The sequence below is a fragment of the Denticeps clupeoides genome, chromosome 9 (genome assembly GCF_900700375.1).
Source record: "Denticeps clupeoides chromosome 9, fDenClu1.1, whole genome shotgun sequence".
NCBI lineage: Eukaryota > Metazoa > Chordata > Actinopteri > Clupeiformes > Denticipitidae > Denticeps > Denticeps clupeoides.
In genome coordinates, this window is record NC_041715.1 from 8,828,468 (window position 1) to 8,848,692 (window position 20,225).

At 44.6% G+C, this 20,225-nt stretch overlaps 1 protein-coding gene across 4 annotated transcripts in view; it reads left to right on the forward strand.

Moving 5' to 3' along the window:
• The window catches only part of znf385b (zinc finger protein 385B), a 75,914-nt gene that overhangs the window by 45,827 nt on the left and 9,862 nt on the right, over positions 1-20,225 (forward strand). For all 4 annotated transcript variants that reach the window (XM_028991053.1, XM_028991052.1, XM_028991054.1 and 1 more), the window contains 2 exons: positions 8,400-8,542; positions 14,928-15,038. In XM_028991053.1, the coding sequence (XP_028846886.1) occupies positions 8,400-8,542; positions 14,928-15,038 (254 nt within the window). The remainder of the gene's footprint in view (positions 1-8,399; positions 8,543-14,927; positions 15,039-20,225) is intronic.

Consider the following 20,225-nt stretch of genomic DNA (forward strand, 5'->3'; position numbering starts at 1 on the left):
ATTATTATTTATTCTATTTATGGCTGACTTATTAGACTAATACTTTATTTTGCCTCCCAAGGATTACAAAAGTTTGCATCCGCCATGCCAGTGCTGTTAACATCCACAGAAAACACAAAGCTTGAGTAACATAATTGAGATAGAATGATTATTTTGGGTATGGCTGATTCAACCCTCCCTACAAGCACAAAAATTCATCAGAGGGCGGAGAGCAGCTCATAAGTAATTAAAAAACATGTTCTTTAACCACACAGCTCGCAAAAAGAGACAGACAACATTGTGTGCTCCATTATAAATCTTCCTGGCAAAGGAAGCATTAATACAGTCAACATTCAGGTATGTTGGACATGAAGATATTCTACAAGATCTGGCAACGCTCTTATGTTCCAGTTGCAATATATTAGCACATTTACTTTATTTACTTTTAACTTCTTATATTTATTGCTATTAATATTTATTTATGAAGTTACATTTAAAAAAAAAATTATGTTGATTGTTAATTTTGGTCACACAGAGAAATGGAAGTACCACTGTGAACCTATATGGGTACAAATGCTTGTCACTGGGGCAGTACAATAATGTATCTGTCCTCGCAGGTGCTTTTTTATACTTTAGTCATCTGTACCATTCAAGGCACAATCATGTACCTGTCATGACTGTAGTTTTAAATTATATTTACATATAAGTATGATGTAGTGGTCTGCAAAGGGGAGCTGGGGGTTAAAGACCTTGCATAAGGAGCTACAGACGTGGGGAGTCTTAGTCGACTGAGCTATGTCTGTGATTTGTTTTCCTGTCATTGATGTATTTTCATGTACATTTCTTTCATGTACATGTCCTTTTGTTGTGTTACACTGCTGTGAAAAAAATGACTTTTACTAACGTGAACATCAGCCTCTTTTTGAAAAATTGGTCAGAACCACTAGCCATTCTATCACTATTGTGTAGCTCAAATCAAGCAATTTACAAGCATTTTTGTTGGTGCATTGGGGTTAATTGGGATCATTATCATGTGGTGCAGGTTCATGGGTACAACTATGTACTTTCCCAAACCATGTACCTTTAAACGTACAACATGGTATCACAAAGGACCTGTCCTGTACCTTTTGAGGTACAATCGACTGAAAGGAACAGTTTTGTACCTGGAGGTTTAATATTGTACCCTATGTGTACCTTTATTTCTGTGTGTTCAGTAAAGGTCAGTGAGTAAATATAGCTGTGATTTAATTTCCTTCTTTTTTTTTGGATCAAAATTAAATGTCTTACACATTTCCTATTTGACCTGTAAAGCTTTGATGGGTACTCAGAATCTTTTAGTTAGAACTGAAATCACTAGAATAGAATGTCCCAGGACCGATCCACTGATACGGATAGGCTATATTTCAGAGATGCTAAGCTGTTTAGCACTTTAAAGGCTATGTTTAGCTTTGAAAAGACACCTGAGCTCGATATGTTACAATTTTTCCACCAAATGGTGGGCGAGGCAGGTGGATTAGCGACCAGCAGTGACCTGCTGAGTGACCAAAAGAGAGTCTCACTCACGTCCAACCTATCCTCCCTTCGCCAAAACAGAGATAACATGATAAGCGCGGTCCATTTCTTTACAGAATCTTGACGCAAACTCAGGTTCATCATTGATGAACTCAACTGCCAGAGTGTTTCCACTGCTGGCTCTCGCTCTGCCAGATCCGCTACTTTGACAGATTTGTAGACGCTGTAACACAGTCATCCCCTGATAATCCAAGGAAAACCACGTGGAGAAATTAAAATGGAAATGTAAGCGTCCGTTTTGTTACCCTGTCTTCCCCCTTCCCAAATGCTTCAAATAAATTTGAAATATTGAGGTAAAGGTCTTTTGACATTGTAAATGTATATTCATATTATAAATTAACATTGATATAAATAATTTCTTGCACCTCAAGGCACTGCAGTCCTCACATTCCAGTCTTTTCATACTGTTTCCTAGGTTTTTCATACTTCAATAAATTATTGGATGCTTTTGACAAATAAAGTTAAGAGAAGGTGAATTCCCATTTAATCTCATTTTTTATTCCTGGACAAATTTTCCCCAAAGGCATTAAATTAAAGCCAATCTCTTTTGTGTTTGGTTCCCTATTTCGAAATACTTTGACCTTTCACTTTTATAGATATCTACTCCCATTGGTTTGGATTAAAATTCTGTCTGAGGATCTCTTTGTAAAACTGCAATTAAGTGACCAGGCTCTGCATAATATGATAAGGTACCATTGATGTGGGCTTCTTATGCCCCTTTTTCATTTTCTTTTGAGCCGGCATGAGAACATTTGCACTTTTGATAAGGAGGGTGGAGGCACAGTGTTGGGTAACCTTTGCGAAGGGAGTGATTTCCCGCTGTGCTCCATTTGATTTGGCATTGTCAGCTGCAATCAGCCCAAGGGGTGGGGGTGGGGGGGGTGCAAGTGCTGGGTAGGCGAGGTGAGCCAAAGGCCCGCCTGGTGCGCCACAGGTGGGCCCCGGCCCTTCCATCCATCTGTGCCGAAAATGTCACAGACCTCGCCAGCGTCGCACTCACCCCGCATCAGTGGACGAACAAAGCAAGGCAGAACGGATCCTTTCCTGAGAGTCCGCGCAACTGGCCGAAACCAGTGTTGGAAGGAACAAAGGGCCGGAGCCCAGCTGGGCATTTCATATCCAGGAAGAAATGTGGATGATGAAACTGAAATGAAAGCGAGTCGGGTGGGCTGTGCACCGACTTCAGTGTGTTGTCTGTAAGCTCCACAGGAAATGAGTATTGATTGAGTAATGCCTCTATCAATATTCAAATGAATGAATTAAGCTAGCTTCTGTTACAGTGCTGCAATTGTAGCTCTGGGTTTATATTTCCTCTGCCCTCAAGGCCTATACAGGTATGTAGTAGTAGTAGTAGTTCATAGTAATAGTTTTATAATAATAAATTATAAAATTACAATTTTATTACAATAATTTTGTAATAATAAAAACATCAATATGAGCCATTACTGTAGCCAAAACCTGCATAGTAAAGCATAGTAAGGCTGTCAATCAGTAAAATATTAATTCATTAATGACACACTTTGCAAAGAATTCACCACGATTAATAGAAAAATGAGAAGCTCAATTTAATGCAAATGACCTTTGTTTTTCTCTGCCATGCATCTACATTTGAAAATAATGTAAATGCGCGAACAAAAGATGCGTCACCTGAATCAGACCACTGTGAAACTTCGTCTTCGTGTAGGGATTGTCTTTGACTAGGAGGAGTCTGTAAGGTCAGTTAAATATTGTGTTAAATATTTATGGATGAATCATAGCAATTCATGCATTAATTTTGACTGCCTGATCCAAAAATATTGAATGTCGGTGCTCTGTTCACTTTCATTCGCTTGAAATAAAATGCCCTGCTGAGTAAAATCCGTTGGTGACCCTGAAAGCTTCTCGACTGTGTTAACTGTTTGCTGTATGTATATGTAAAGTCATGCAGTAGCTGCCCAGCACTAGACTCCACTCGCACTCTCACGCCTACCGGATGTTGGTCCTTGAGTGGAAATTGCACATTCAGGAGTCTGGCATTGATGCTTTTGCTACCAACTTGTGCTGTGACATTTAAGTACAATCAGAAGCAGATTACTTGCCCGCATGTAATAACAGAAGTGTTTCTCGGTGCCGGCTCTGAGATAAGGCGAAAGTAGCCTCCCAGTGACTGCTAATCATACCGAACTGATATCATTTTGTACGCTGAACCGTGATCTTTGATTAATTATGCATTTCATTTCATTCTATGAATGCTTTTGTACATGCTGCCAACCAACTACATGCTAATGAGGGTTGGGCTTTAAAATGATATTTGATTATGTGATATTACATAAAATGTATCTAAAATGAATGTGTATGAAATATAATTTGGCATGTGACATTTTTAATGCATTCATTATAATTCATATAGTGCTAATTCATTTTCACAATAAATCTCTTCAATCAACATATACATGGTTATCCTTAAGGTCAAAGGCCAGCTGTTTCCTCCTTTCACCCTTCATCTTCACACTTTTCACCTTCTCCTGGCTCTTATTTTTGGGTACTTTATTATCCCTCCGCCTGATGCGTATTTTCAGAATAGTCACTGTTTTTAATGAATTCTCCTGTTGAGTTTATACTGGTCCTTATGTACATTTACATTTACATTATTTATCAGACGCCCTTATCCAGAGCGACTTACAATCAGTATTTACAGGGACAGTCCCCCCCGGAGCAATTTAGGGTTAAGTGTCTTGCTCAGGGACACAATGGTAGTAAGTGGGATTCGAACCCGGGTCTTCTGGTTCATAGGCGAGTGTGTTACCCACACGGCTACTACCACCCTGTATGTACAGACACTCTAAGGTTTTATCTGAAAAAGGATTTGGTTCCAGTCGGTTCTCAGATGTTTTCAACAACATGAAGGCTTAGAAGGTAGGAAGTCAGTGCTATTTATGGTGCAATAAGGACAACTGATGTGTTACATTATCTGGCCTCACGTCATTTTACTGAGGTCACCTCTGGCCACTGTGCACACCCTATATTTACTACATGTTTACGTCACGTGCGCACCACCATATGCAGCCGACAGCATAGTTACAGCAGTACAACACACAGTGAAATGACTGTGCTTAGTTAAAGTAATAGTTATAGAAATAAATAAAATGGAATAAAGGGGAAACATGAAATTGTAAAAAGGAAGGGCAAGTAAAAAAGTAGTTTAAAAAACAAGCAAAGATGTTCAGAGAGGACGTAAGCCTCAGACATCATTAGGTAGTTGCTATGTGTTCTGCTAAAGTGCATTGTGCATAGGTGGTGCAATGACCAGCGTAACAGTAACAAACTGCAGTAGTCAACGGTGAGCATTCAGATGGTCAGGTTGGGAGGTGGGAGGTGTGGTGGCATGCCCTCGTTCACCATCCTTATAGCCTGAGGATTAAAGCTCCTCCTGAGTCTCTCAGTCCTTGATGCCTTTGTCTTTGCCTGATGTTAGGTATTGAAACAGGCTGTTATTTGGGTGTGATCTGTCCTTCGTATACTTGGCGTCAGTATGTGGAGCCTGTGACTAGTATAAATTGCAGCAAGAAGAACTGTTGACAGGGAGTCTGACTGTGCCAGGGAATACGCATGCGATTCGTAACTGCAGCAAAACGGCAGAACGGGGCATAGGTGTTGATGAGATGTAAATCAGGTGTCACCTGACCACTGAAAGACAAGGACTATTACTCTAGTGTGAAATGAAATTCACATATTCCGTCTACCATGGCAAACTTCATGTTTGGTCGGGTTACTTCCAACCAATGCATATTTGTTTTTAATATTTTCAATACTGCATAAATGCTTTTGCTGAAAAATAAAAAATATATAAACACTCATATAACAATGGGACAGGGGCCTAATTAAGCAAGAAAACACATTGCAATGCTCACAATATTTTACCAACATATCTCCCAGCCTCACAGTCTCGCAGTGATTCCGGATGACTGTACTGTAATGAGGTTTGCGCCCTCCATTGTGAGCGTTTTCGATTCGACATTTTCCGGGTTGTTACTGACTCAATACGCTTTTGTCTTTTTAACAGTTTTGTTTTCTGCTGAGGTTAATTGCCATGACAGCAACACAGCATCGCTGATAGATTTTCACAAGAGGCTCGTCCACTCCCCCCTTCCCTCTTGCCCGCCTTCGTCGTGTATCGAGGGCGAATTTCACCAGTTTCTCTCGACTCTAATGTGGCTAGAGTGGCTACTAGAAAAAAAAAAAAAAAAAGCGCAAACACGCAGCACATTTAGCCATCCACTTTCCCACACCAGCACTCCTCTACTATTGGCCGTGTTTCCCAGGTAACAGGCTTCACTTAATCAGACCTGTAGCTTGCATGTTGATGAGATTTTTATATTTTTTTAAAAATGGTTTCGGTCTTAGTCTACATGTTTTTTAGCGCTCGCCTTCCACGTATTCTGTCGGATAAATCAAACACAAATATGTTCATGAAAATGTAGTTGCAATAAATGTTTTATAATTAACACCAAAGTGCCCACTCATAAAAATATAATTGTAAAAGAAAATATTAAATGTAGTCATTTTTTTTTTTTTTTGCAGAAATGTAATATGGCCCATAATAGCTTTTGAATAATAGACCCTAATCACTGTTAAAGGCTGTACGAGCTTCAAAAGGAGGCCCGATTGTCCCAATCTGACTGCAGGAAATTAAAACGGCCTCTCGCTCTCTCCTCTGGCTTCCAGCACTCAAAGCTCGGAGCCGAGCCTGTACATTACCGTAATGCAGATGCTCTCCTAATCACGCGCAGACAAACATCCGACGTCCTTTCATCTCGTCCTCATCTTCAAAGCCTGGCGAGACCGTAGGTAGCGGCTGAGGGGACAGTAATTACCCCCCCGAGGCTGGCTGACCTGCTCCCGCCGTCAGTGTTAATGAGCGGTCGAGGCTGTGGCCGCCCGGGCCTTGTCACGTCTCGGGTCACTCATCCGCCGATACGGGCCCCTGTCTCTAATAGTCTCTGAGACGCTATCATTACGCTACCGTTTGCCTTATTATTTATTTATATGTTTCTTTTTTGGGGGGGGTTGTGACGAAGCTTAAAAGAGATGCATTAATAAGTTTGAACGAGGCCTGATAGAAGCCATAGCAACAGATCATGTTTAAGGGTCGGTGGGGACTGAGGCGGTCCTTTTAGCCGGGTACGTTTTAATGTTCACTAAACATGTCTTTGAAAATAGAAAGGCTCCATTTTTTCCAAGTCAGAAGTCCAGTGAGTTTTTTTTTTTTTTTTTTTTTTTTTGTAGGCCCGTACGCCTACAAATCACCGCAAATTTTGCAGTCAGTTTGCGAGGGTTGGACGGTTGGTTGTCCCATGTGTTTCTTATTAAAGCTTGTAAATTTCTAAACGTACCTCCCAGACTTTCTAGCGGCTGCATACACAGGGACGAAGAAGAAGCAGAAGCGACTGGCAGCTTTGTTCTAATGCACCTGTCATGTGATGTCACAGCTTATTATTTCACTGCGCTATCGGCATGTAACCATGAGGTGAACATGCATGAACCCCATTAGGGGTTGTCTCAGATTGTGAACATGATCTTTCATGTGAATAACTGTAGCACATGAAAGTGGAGTCACTTGCTTCTTTTTTGCTGTAAATGTGTTGTTGGTTGTCGTCTACAAAGCCTCATTTAAGACGCTCTTTATTTTCTGGCATGCTTCATTTCACTGCACGCTTTAATTTAGATGTACAATGTGTTTTTTAAGGGACTATGTAGGATGTGCCTCATGGGGCATGTTTCTTTCTTATCCCCATTTCACAAAAATGAACAGAACAAGAAGAAGGGCTGTTCTCTTTGTCTTGGAGAGGAGGAGCTGGCTCTGAACACCCTCCACGCGCCTACATTTTATGTAGCGCCGCGGAAATATGGCATTGATGACTTCTGCCATTTAGAATGTCCCTCATGCCTCTGATTTGGGAACGTCTGTGCCTTCTGCGACTATTAATTCATGAAGTGTCTGATGGATTATCTCATTTGTACAAAAGGAACCAGAGGAGTTCTCCTTCGCTGTCAGCAGAAGCACCATATGCTTCCTTTGAGCTGTTAAAAGCACAATTTCATGCTTTTTAAACCCCTGCAGTTCTTTAACAAAACTGCAGTTAAGAGTGTGAAAGGGTATATTTAACTCTGGAATATGTGGATATGGTGCCTCATGCAGAGATGGTACCTTTCTTTTGTATGACGCACAAACACACACACACACACACACACACTCTCGTCAAATCGGTTTCCCCAGATGCTGAATGGTTTTAGGAGATGTTTGTCCTCTGCTTTCTTTTGTGGAGTGTGTGATTCATTGCTAATCTGTTCCTTTGAGTCTATATAAATTAAAGGCAAAGAAAAAAAACGAAATACAGCTTTCAGTGAGAAATTAAAGGTGGTCCTTTTTTCCTAAGAGGGCACGTAGCAGAATGCAGCCTAGTGCAGGGGCATGAAATCGGCATTCAGCACCGATCAAAGCTCTATTATCCACCAGCGCCAAGGTGACACCGCCATCCTAGCCGCGCCGTACACAAGGCTGGAGCCGACACTCTCCACGGCTCCGCCGTGGGTATTGTACGTACAGCGGGCAATCCCCCCCCCCTTCACCATCGCGCCCGGCGCACCTGGCGCACGCCTCGCCCCCCTGGAGAAATCCCTCGAGCCGAACGGAGACTTTCCGCTTCATTTCAGAGATGATGAGCCGCTCTCCGGCGTCCGTCCTCCCCGCAGCCCGCTCAGCCCTCAAGCTGCCATTTTTATCCTGTTCGATATGAATAAATTCATCACACTTAGTGCATTTTTTTTTTCCCCTCTTCCCGCTCTATCTCTCCCTCATCGTGCAACAGGAAGTTCTTGCCATAGCAACACACTGCCGGCGCTGGTGCGGACCCCCTCGCTGATGATGCAGTCCGCGCTGGATATGAAGCCCTTCATGCCCTTTCCCGTGGACGCCTCCTCGCCGGTCGGCCTCTTCCCCAATTTCAACACGGTGAGCGCGCCGCTGCAGTTTATCTGCATTCACCTCGCCTCCTGCCTCATCTGCATGCTTCCTAGCGGCCCTGTCACTTCTGCTTAGCCGTGACAGAACCGACACACCCGAACATGGCAAAAGTGGCTTTGTTGATGGCAGCGATTTCATCCACCATCAAAGAGAAAATCTGTCACGACGCAGGTCAAAAGTAAATCCAAATTCACTGTATTTACATTTAGATTTCCTGAAGTGAAGATGTAGAAATAACTGGACACGACAGGGTCTATGTCCACCCACATGGATTATACCAAATCCATGCTAACATAGTCATGTTAGAGCTGGGACATATAACTATATTGCCACTAGTTTTAGTTTTTCTCTTTAGAAATCCCAGATACATTTATAATAAAAAAAAATCATTCAGATGGATCAAAGTTGCTATTACGTTGTTGATATGTTGTTGTAATGTTACCCAGGCTTTTACATGTATATGAAAGTAGGTGTGTGTGTTTGCTGGTTGCGTGTGCGCACATGCTCAGTGCATGTGGGGAAAAGTGCTTGTGGTCACCCTTCAGACATCGATTCCACCCCCTGCACCCACCTCCGAAACGAGAGGGGAACAAAATCGATTTCTGCTTTTATCTCCCCAAAACCAGATTGCACGGAGGCAGTTGGGGGGAAGTTGATGTGATCTGAAATGGAAAGAAACTCCGGGAGTTGTCGGCCATTTAACCCCGTCCTGGCTGGGCCGCGGCGGCCCATTTGCCGGCCGGCACCGCAGGCCGTGGCCTGCTTAGCGCGGAGCCGGGGTTCCGATGTGACACGCTCTTTAGGGCAGTTAGTGAAAGCCTCGCCTTGGGTCACGGCAGCCTGTCAGCTTCGCTCTCCTCACGTGTCCGGCCCCACAGTGTTCCACAATAAATAATAATAAAATGTATATATCATCCCCGACCCGTCATAATTGTTGCATCGCTGTCACTAGAAATCAGATTGTGCTTGGAGCCGCAATCACGCCGCTGAAATTAATTACGCACAGAGTGTAATTGTAATCTCATCAGCAGAAATGTTTCCTACAAAGTAAGCTAATCATAGTCTTTCTAATGAGCTTCTGGGAAATGGCTTAATGTGCTAAGCAATGCATCTGATTTGCTGGCACTCTGAAGTATCTCGAGGACATTATCTCGTCATTGTTGTTGTCGTGTTTATCCCGGCTATTAAAGTTCTGTGTCTTGTGTTATGCGGGGGGTGGGGCGGGGTCTGCTTTGTCCTTCCGCGGCCCCAGTCAAGCCTCGTCCGGCAGAATCTTGCCTTTACGCAGCATCTGTAATTAAAGGAAGCGGCAATGTTTTTTTTTTTTTTTTTTACTTTTTTGTGGTTACATTTCCAAAGCAGAAAGTTTTTGTCTGTGCATCCACAACCCTGAAACAGTTTCTAAATTAGGTGGTGGAATAAATTTAAGACCTCCCTCTTACACTTACATTTACAGCATTTATCAGACGCCCTTGTCCAGAGCGACTTACAAACCCCCTAGAGACACTCAGGATTAAGTGTCTTGCTCAGGGACACAATGGTATTAAGTGGGGTTTGAACCTGGGTCTTCTGCTCCATAGGCGAGTGTGTTACCCACTAGGCTACTACCACCCTGGCACCCTCTGGTTTTGAGTCCTAGTGAACCAGAACTGATTACTTCATTGATGGTAACATGAAAGCACGTTGTAATTCGCTCTGGACGAGGGCATCTCCCAAATGCCACTAATGTAAATGTAGAAACATTTAAGACATTTATGTGGCCCATTTATTTGGCCCAGTGTTGACTGAGTAGTGTGTAAAACTACTGTAGTGTTTTTTCATTATGCTAGTGTATAATGAAAAAAATGACCAGACGTATTCTCGTTTGTTTGTTTGCTTAGCAGGGACATTGACAGACTTGGCTGTGAACATGCCATCTGTTGTCCCTGACAAGGTGGAACACTGGCAAGCTAAAAACAAGAATGGGTTTAAAGTGGCAATCAGAAAATAGGCCGCGATTGTGATTCTGCGAGCGTCCCTCGCGGAGCTGTTAAAACGACAACTCAGCTACACGCGACAGCGGCACAGATATCAGCGAGGACAGATGTTGTTTTTAGGGTGCCAGGTTGGATCAAATGGACACGAGCTCTTTGCTGGTGCCTGGTAGCTGGTGCTGGGTTAAATGTTCAGTAAGGCGCTGCTTTTTGTGTGAAAATTAAAATAATGGAGAAGTCTGCTTTAATTTGTGTGATTATTGCAGGCATTTTCATGGCGCTTGTAAAAGAGGCTGCACACGGGTAGCGTTTGTTAATGCCGTTTGGTCTTGGCTGCAGTGCTGATCATCTGCCACCTTGTTTGTTGTGGTGGTAGTCCCAAGATGTCTGAAGGTCATGTCTGTGATGTCATCCGACATGTGGAGACAGGTGGAACCATGAGCGAGACACCTGGGCATGTGACATATTGTGAAGAGGGGGTTTAAATCATCCAGAATGAGGAAGTAGGGTGGATGCTTATAGGCTCCTCCCTTCTTAACCCTTTAAAGAATTGTTAAAGTAACACACAAAACCAAACAAAGGGCCTGGGGGACTGGTCAAAAAAACTAGTCCTAACACCCACAATAAGGGTGGTAGTAGCCTAGCGGGTAACACACTCGCCTATGAACCAGAAGACCCAGGTTCAAATCCCACTTACTACCATTGTGTCCCTGAACAAGACACTTAACCCTGAGTGTCTTCAGGGGGGACTGTCCCTGTAACTACTGATTGTAAGTCTCTCTGGATAAGGGTGTCTGATAAATGCTGTAAATGTAAATGATTGTATCTGTTTCTGTGAATCCAGTCGACATAAATTCTATGGCATTAGTGAACACTCCCCATGCACCGCGTTGTCTATAGTGCCGGTAAAATAGGGCCCTAAATCTCCTTTTTCACTCGCGTTTTTTCTGAAAATTGATTATGGGTTTATAGTGACCTGGCTGACCACAATAACTACTTAAATGGTTGGTCATCCACTACAAAGGATGCATGCCGAGCTTGTGCAAAACCACTCGATGTAAACTGTATTCATAATTAGTATTTTAATGATTAGCTCAGTCTTCATGTTGCAGCCATCCGTTTTGTCAAGTTGTGGTGAAAGGCGGCGCATGTTCAGTGCATTATTATTGCATATCTTTTCAGTGTAGAAAGCGGAAAAATCGTGTCTCCGTCATGCGCAGCGTGTCCCGTGGCCCTCGCCCGCGTCACTCATCCTGGGCTCGTGCCCTGACATATGCCTTTCCTGGCGCCCTGACACTCACCCATGTTCATGTAGCATCACCGAGCAGGTGTCCTTATTTATTATTAGTGCCGTCTCCCTCCGTGTGAGGGACAACCATATTCCAGCACTGAGGCGTGTGTAATCCACGGGCACCGGGGCGAACTGGTCTTATCACTCCTTTGGGGACAAACACAGGTACAAAGGCCTGGATTGGAGGTGCAATGTGCTTTCACACTGTAGTGAAGCTGTAAAAGCAGTTTAAAAAATGAAGTAAGAAACTACTGGGAAAAAACAAGCATCCGTCTGTCCTTTGTGTAAATATGGAGGACGTCTCTCGTTCTCTCAGGGCTGAGATTGCACGGCAGTAATGAGAACCCGTTTATCAGGGTGATTATAATTTTGTGGGCTGCGGAACAGCAGCGGCGCGGAAGCATTGTTGTTTTTTGACAGAAGCAGCGCGCTGAACATGTGCACCTCAGATGAACGTTTCCAACTTGGAAAGTAAAAGAAAATACGAAAGAAAAACAATCCATGACATAGTCCATCTGTTTTGGTTCCAGCTTTTCTAAACAGGCTGGATATTAAGTCAGAGTTTCGGGGCGGCTGAGGTCTGGTAAGTTTTCCGTTTGTGTAAAAAGCTCCGCTTATAAAACCTGAGGTATCAAGCGGACAGCGTGACTAACGTGCACTCAGTCTGTCTTCTAATGTTGGACAACACATGTGTGCAGCCTTGTCACTGCCATTTCTCTTTAGAAATGGCAAGCGAGAGTGAAGTGATTGTCATCGTGAAACACTGCAGCACAGCACACGGTGACACAACGAAATGTGTCCTCTGCATTTAACCATCGCCCTTGGTGAGCAGCGGGCAGCCATGACAGTGGCGCCTCAGTGGCACCTTGGCGGATCAGGGTTTCAAACCCACAACCTTATTACGGGAGCCTTTCCTGAACCTCACCACTGCCCCAAAAATGTACATTTATTGCACTTAGGAGACGCCCTTATCCAGAGCGACTTACAGCCAGTAGTTACAGGGACAGTCCCCCAGGAGACACTCAGGGTTAAGTGTCTTGCTCAGGGACACAATGGTAGTAAGTGGGGTCTGAACCTGTGATTTTGTGGTCTTCTGGCTACTACCACCTTTGTCTTGGTTCCTCTTTAGGTGTCTTTCTATCTAGAGTTTCCCGACTTCTCGTGCATCTTTTACGGTGTAGTTCTGAAACAAGATGTACAAAACCAAATCTAAATTGGAAAAGGATCCAGCCAAGAAGCACCGACTCATCCAAACAGAAATCAAAGGAAGGCTAATGAGAAACATTTTACTAGAGAGTCCGAGGGCCAATTCAAATCTGATGGTGGGCAGGGGCCATACAATTGGACCCGAATGTTTTCGTCCTTCAGTGATGTTTTCTGTCTTTTTAGAAGACCGTGGGCTCCACACCGAGCCGCACCTCATTGGATCCCATCATTATTCTTTAGCTGGAATTTGTCACCATGCAGTGCCACCCAGAGCTGGGGGCGTCGCCGGTGTCAGGTGTTTATTTGTTTACTTGAATGGATTTTCAATTATTCCGGTGCAGAGGTGAATCGGGAATGACAGGCCTCTGTAATTGAAATTCATTGGACAGTGACAGCCCGTTCAAAGCCTCGCCGTACAGCGCTGCGTAATTAACAGTCCCTGACAGATAAAGCCATTTTCCAAGTGGAGAGAATCCTCGGCTGGACGGTGAAAGGAAGAGGAAGGTAAAGGGAGAGTTTTGCTTCCTAACATCTAACAGCAGCCAGCCAGCCGCTCGTCCTCCCGCTCTCCCCAAGTCCTTGTTTGTGTGTTGCACCTTTCTTCGGCATGAAAGTTGGCGGCGGGGGGGGGAGAGAGAGAGAGAGAGAGAGAGAGATTTTAATTACAGATTGACGCTATGCCTCCACACTCCATAAGATCCCCGTATCAAAGCACCTCCAGCTTCCCACCAAATCGAGTCTGTTAAAGAGCGGCGTGGAGGACATCCCTCTTCCAATAAATTGAAGCGGCGCATTAGTGACCCCGCGGGGTCGTCTCCGGGGGTTTCCGGGTCTTTGGGGCTGCCGTATAATGCGTCCGAGTGGACCGTGTTGTGGGGGGGGGCTGGGAATAAGATAACCGGCTAATGAAATTCCAGCAGTCCTACTGAAATTAAAAGCCTTGTTATTAGACGAGGTGGGGGGAAGCTGTAACCCATCCGGCCTGTGGGTAATAACCTGTAAATTCCTAATGGATCAGGTTTCCCGAGTCGCGTCGTGAGCGGAAAGGCATCGTTCGGCTCTCCCGTTCACCAAAAGCTCATCAGCCATTCAGAGCTAATCAGGAGTCCGAGCCACAGGGATCAGGAGGCGAGCTGGGTAGTGAGAGAAGGAGAGCTCAGGCACCGCCACGAGTGCCAAAGCCCTCCTGCTTCTCCTCCAAAACGCGCGCTACATGATCTCGGGGACTCGCGTCCTATGATTTCCACCCGGGACATTTGACATGGAGACCATCAACGGGCACCAGGTACTCCGAAACAGTCACACTTTCACTTTTTATGGCGGGGTTATTTGCAGCTGAGGCGGTCACGCTTTGGGGAAAATGGTGTCTTTCCATCGTCGCTTCAGTCCATTTTTGGACTGAAAAAAATCAAGGTCTGAGAGAGTTGCCATTGATCGTCTGCCCATCATGGGCCCTGAGTTGGATTTTTTTTTTTTGGTTGTAAATTTTTCTGCTGACCTGGCGTGAACTGTTCGTACAACGTTCGCGGCCTGTTTACATCGTTACAGCTCGTGTAAAACAAATCGTTTCTTTGAGGCAAAAATGTGTAATTTGATTAAAGGCTGAGTTAGGATAATCGGACTAAATTGCCAGTGATGATAGAAATTGATCTTGGCATTAAAGGGTGACTCATCTTCTTTTGTTTTGGCTCTGTGACTGTCATCCATTGTGTCCCTCAAGACGTCAGAGTGACAGGAATCTCAGTTTTTTTGCACCTGCCCTCGATTATGTCTGTCATTCATTATTTCTCTCCTCCCGTTCTGGGACACGTGGTGATGCCGAAGCTCGCCAATTCGCCGAACCCCGAGTGGCCCATTCTCTGCTCCCACCTCTCAATGTGCTCCTCTGCCGCCTGTCTTCCAGATGGATCCTGTCCAGAAAGCTGTAATCAACCACACATTCGGAGTCTCCATCCCGCTGAAGAAAAAGCAAGTCATTTCGTGCAACATCTGTCAACTCCGCTTTAACTCAGACGTAAGTAAATACACACTGGCCCATAATACGTACGTATGCATACGTGTGTCTGTCTATGTGTGTCAGGGTGTGTGTCTGTGTGTGTGTGTGTGTGTGTGTGTGTGTGTGTGTGTGTGTGTGTGTGTGTGTGTGTGTGTGTGTGTGTGTGTGTGTGTGTGTGTGTGTGTGTGTGTTTTTTTAGTAAAGGCGAGCTTGTCTCACGTATCATGCTTTTGAGGCCAAAAACTCCCATGCGCTCGCGGCTATGCGCTTTACGCGGTACACGAGGGACCGATTAAAGTAGTCTTGACAACAGCTGTTAAGTAAACGGCAGTATTCTCCATTAGCGTGAAAAGGTATACACAATCATTTTTCTGAACCTTCAGCAAAATTTGCCTTCAGCCTCTTTTGCTTCAATAACTTTACATGTTGTGTAATGTATTCTGCCTGAACCTCAGTGCAATATTTTTGTATAATTACGTAACACGCTAGTGCATCTCAAACAATTAGATTATCATGGAAAAAAGGTCATTTGTTTTTGAGTTAAAAAGTAAAAAAAAAAAGGGAAATGCTCATACATGCTTTATGCATTATATGTGAAGGGGGTTTTATGTTGATGATCATGGCTCATCATTATCTAGATTTCACAATGCAGAAATGTTCAAGTGCTATGAAATATCTTCATTTGTGCAGTCAATACAAGGTTAGGCTGTAGTTATGAAATTATGAAAGAGAAGTGACCTCCTTCTTGATATGTTTTCATTTTTAGATGCACTTGTGTTACTGTGAGTAGTGAACTGAGGCATCATTAGGCAGTAGCACGGGTCCAAAAAACAAGTAGCGGCAGATTGGTAAATTTGGGAGACAGATGGAAAGAAAGAGGAGTCAGGTGGCGCTGCAAGTTGTAAGACACGAAGTCCGATTTTCGCAGTGGTCCGCCAAGTTTTTCTCATTTTTCATTTCCTCCCTTTAAACGGCTTTGATGGTACCACAAACAAGTTGTGCAAAAGTTTTTTAACAGCGCATATGGCAGCTTGATAGAAAAAATGGCAAGGACGGCCAGGAATGGCGGCGTGTCCGCCTTTTTGCGGCCCGCGCAGGTGTACGTTTTTTCCGCGACGCGGCGCTCCGCGGGGAAAGGCTAATTACTTGCGTTGTTCCTCTCCGGCTCGCCATTGATTAAGCCATTTCGTTTAAGATGAACGGCTGAGGGTGGCAGCAAGCCCACGCTGACGGAGAGCTCCTACCGCGAGACATAATTGAGAAAAGGCTCCGCACTGGGCCGTACGGAAGCCACCTGGGCCGCGCGTCGTTGCCACCGGCGTGTCCGATAATGCGGACCTTTCCGAACAGCCGTCAGCGCCTCCCGTGAAACGCACACGCCCCTCTGTTGACGGGTCTTTTCGCTTGGCCTGTTGTTTTCCCCTTCTGCGTTTTAATTGGCTGATTCTTATCTGCTCCCAGAGATCCAGTTCGTGTGGAAACGGACCCGTCGCAGGAGATAACGCGGACGCAGCTTCCTCCTACCTCGCCCTGTTGCACGAGGCGGGGGAATAAAGGGCTAATCTAAAGCAGCTACCCCATGCAATCACTGGCGAACAATGCTTTTAAGATTATTTGAAGCAGCGTCTTAAAAGTTCAAGTCGGGTGAAGCCCGGAATCAAAGGCTCTTCAGCAGACCAAAGTGTTCTTTGATGCTAATTTTGGGGGCGCGCGTGTTTGGCTTGTTGTGATCCAGCGCGATGGCGCTGTCTCTCCCCGTCTCTTCCTCGCCCGCAGACCCGCATCGCCAGCCGTGGCCCACGCGTACGGCCTGCCTAAGTGGATGTGATGCTCTGGACGGCGCGTCAGGGCGATTTGGGCCGCGCCAATGACGCTGACACATTTCATTTGGCCTCACCTTAGTCTCCGGGTGTCAGACACAGCCACGCGCTTTTTAAACAGCGCCGTGCATGTTTCGCTTGTTGCTTTCGTCTGCTTCTTGCATCTTGGCCCGTGAGTTGCAGAATATGGAAATGGACTCCGACCCAGTGCCATTATTCGGCTCCGCGGTGCTGGTGGCCCGCCGATGTTCTTTCATCCATTCGCGCGCAGCGTGAAAGTGGGGCTGTTGTCTCCCCACACGATTGCCGCGAACAAGTGCATCAGCGTAATTCACTCCCATCATTCTCAGCGTGTCTGAGCTGTGTCATCTTATCTAGTAGTCAGAGGAAACAACGCAGTGACTGTTGGACTTCACACCTCCTCCACCGAGCTCTAATGACGTGGTTGAGGGAAGCCGCATTTCTCAAAGCCCAGCTAGTAAATATCTTGTAAATATTATCCGTGGGTGGGTAGACAGAACCATTGTGCAGAAATACATTTACATTTATGGCATTTATCAGACGCCCTTATCCAGAGCGACTTACAATCAGTAGTTACAGGGACAGTCCCCCCCTGGAGCAACTTAGGGTTAAGTGTCTTGCTCAGGGACACGATGGTAGTAAGTGGGATTTGAACCTGGGTCTTCTGGTTCATAGGCGAGTGTGTTACCCACTAGGCTACTACCACCCTAATGTAACATGACACCCTAATGTAACAAGAAATGTAACATGGAGATGAAACACAGTCAAGTGATTTTAAATTTATGCCATTTATCATGCTCCGCTATCCAGTTACAATCAGTAGTTACGGGGACAGTACCCCCGGAGACACCCAGGGACCCTGTTTTGCTCATGCACACAATGGTAGTAGGTGGAGTTTGAACCTTTGACTTTGTGGTCTTCTGGTTTACAGGTGATGCAATCAAATTGATGCTCGAGTGAGCGTCTGTTCCTCAGCTGTAATAATGTTATATCGTTTCCAAACTGAAATGGCAAAAATTGGTTCTCCACAGTTAATTGTATTCAGTCAAAATATACCAAATTTCAGAGTGGTGATGGATCAAAGCGTAATATTTAAAACTGCCCGAGAGCCGACCATTTGACGCATCTCAACAAGTTGAAATGTACATTTAGGAGACCAATTTTCATGGTGCTGTAATAAGGCGTGGCACATTTCTTCAGAATTTACAGAACTAGCCAGATCCAGTTAAGGAAGGACTGCTTGCTAGTTACATGCATCTTTGAGGGTGGAGTGAGACTAGCGTGGGGTGAAGCTGCAGGTTAATGACAGACCCTGAAGTGGGCCCATGTTCTGACTCTTGTAGAGAACTGGCACGTTGTTCCTTCGTGATTGGGCTCGTGACGCCGCGTTCCATACATTGTGTCTTCACTAATGACACGGCTTGCCACGCCGTGTCTGAAAAACCTTGGATTTACTCCTGAAGAATTGAGACTTGGCCGCGATTCCTGCACCTCTCCAAACCTGGAGAAGACTTTTAAAGACGCCAAACCGTAGGGTCCGTTTGCTCCAACTACAGGAGTGACTCATGGTAAGGGCTTATGATTTAGCTTATACAGCGGTGTTTTATGCATTCGCCATTAAACACTCATGCCCAAGTTGAATACCCCGCGCATAATTTTAATTGAGTAATTGCACTGTAGGCTGAACCCAACAACAAATGACAGGTCCATAAAATTGACTTTTTGACTTTTGTTCGATTTTTTTTTTTTTTTTTTTTCCCCTTCTTTTTTGCTCATAGCACGACTTTGCTTTCTGCGGTCATAAAAGTAAATCATTTCAGACGCATTCCAAACAAGTTTATTGATGGCAGGAGATTTAGCCCCCTGACTGGAACGGCCCTCTGATGTCTGTGTTTACCGGCACACTGCTCCCTCTGGCCTCGGCGTGCTGTGAGCTCCTTAAAGATTTAAGATGTGAGGGATTACCACGATGGCAGCCCGATCAGGCCGCCTTTAGTTAACCCCAACCCCCCCCACAAAAAAAAAATAAATCGGAGATATAAACCCAGTTCAGATTCAAACATGAACTACAGTTGTGAGTTAACAAAAGAAAGAAAAAGTGGTACCTTGGAATTAATTGCATTTCTGCATGAGCGCTTCTGAACGGGATCTGATCAGAGTTATAGTAATGAAAAAAGACAATGTGCAGAATTTTTGCAGACCCCTATCTTTTTATTGAAAAGGGTTTAAGCAACGAATGATTATTCATGAATACAAATATCCGATGATTACATTTAGCGAAAATAGACCTTCCGCACAGAACATCCAAGGTTTTGGATATGATGTTCCTCTGATGTTTTTTTCCCCAATTTGCTCTTTGTTCTGTGTTATTATATCATAAATGCTTTATGATATAACATGCTTTATAGACGGTATTGTATTGGCCTTGAGGGTAACATGACGGTATATTAATCCTGTTGTAGGAAGACCTGCACCATGTGGGTCATGTCACGTTGGTGGGAACCCGGCTTTGCTCAGCTTTTACTTGAGACTCTAGTTGCACCACGGAATGCATCAGTCAGTGTAGGGGATCAGTTCATTTATTCCGGCATTCCACAGAATTTGCCAGCCATGTGTCGAAAGGAAGAACGAGACTTAGTCGAACACATTCTGTATAGTTTTTAACCAAAAAAAATTTAATCTACGGACCTGGGGTCAAACATTCCACAAACCCTCTACAAGTGAAAAGTGACGTCCTTATTCCAACTGTGTGTCTGTGTGTGGTGTTTGTAAGCAGAGCATTGCTGTGTGGGTGTAATTCAAGCGTAGAGGTCCGTGAGGAGCACATTAAAGGAATTAAAGTGATGGGCACGGGCCAGCTGGTGATCACTTATCCGCTGTAAATGAGCCCGTCCGCACATACTTGTTTTGACAGCTTTGTGAAGTAAAAGGCACGTTAATTCAATGTTACTTGAGCTTAAGGCCCCAGCGTCCATCCCCCACCATGAAGTAACAGGAGGTGAATCTGTGGCTGGGATCCAGTGGGTGCGCCGGCACTGGGAAACGAACCCCGGATGACAGATGATCGGTCCACTGAGATAAAGGTGTCATGTCATCAGCGTTTACAAAAGAAAAAAATGCTCCCTGTGTTTTTCTACGGCTGTGCAGTGGGAACACTGTCCTCACCGGAGAATAAGAATGCACGCACAGGATAAAGGGGAACAATCCAAAAAAATAAAAAAGTTTCCAGCAAGCAATTAGTTTTAATGAGGTTGGGTTCATTTAGAGTAATGCATATCTTTACACTAAAGGACGTAAGCTTTTGTCTCTTGAGAAACATTTTCGAATAGCATGAGACCCGAGGGCAATCATGATCGTGCTGCGA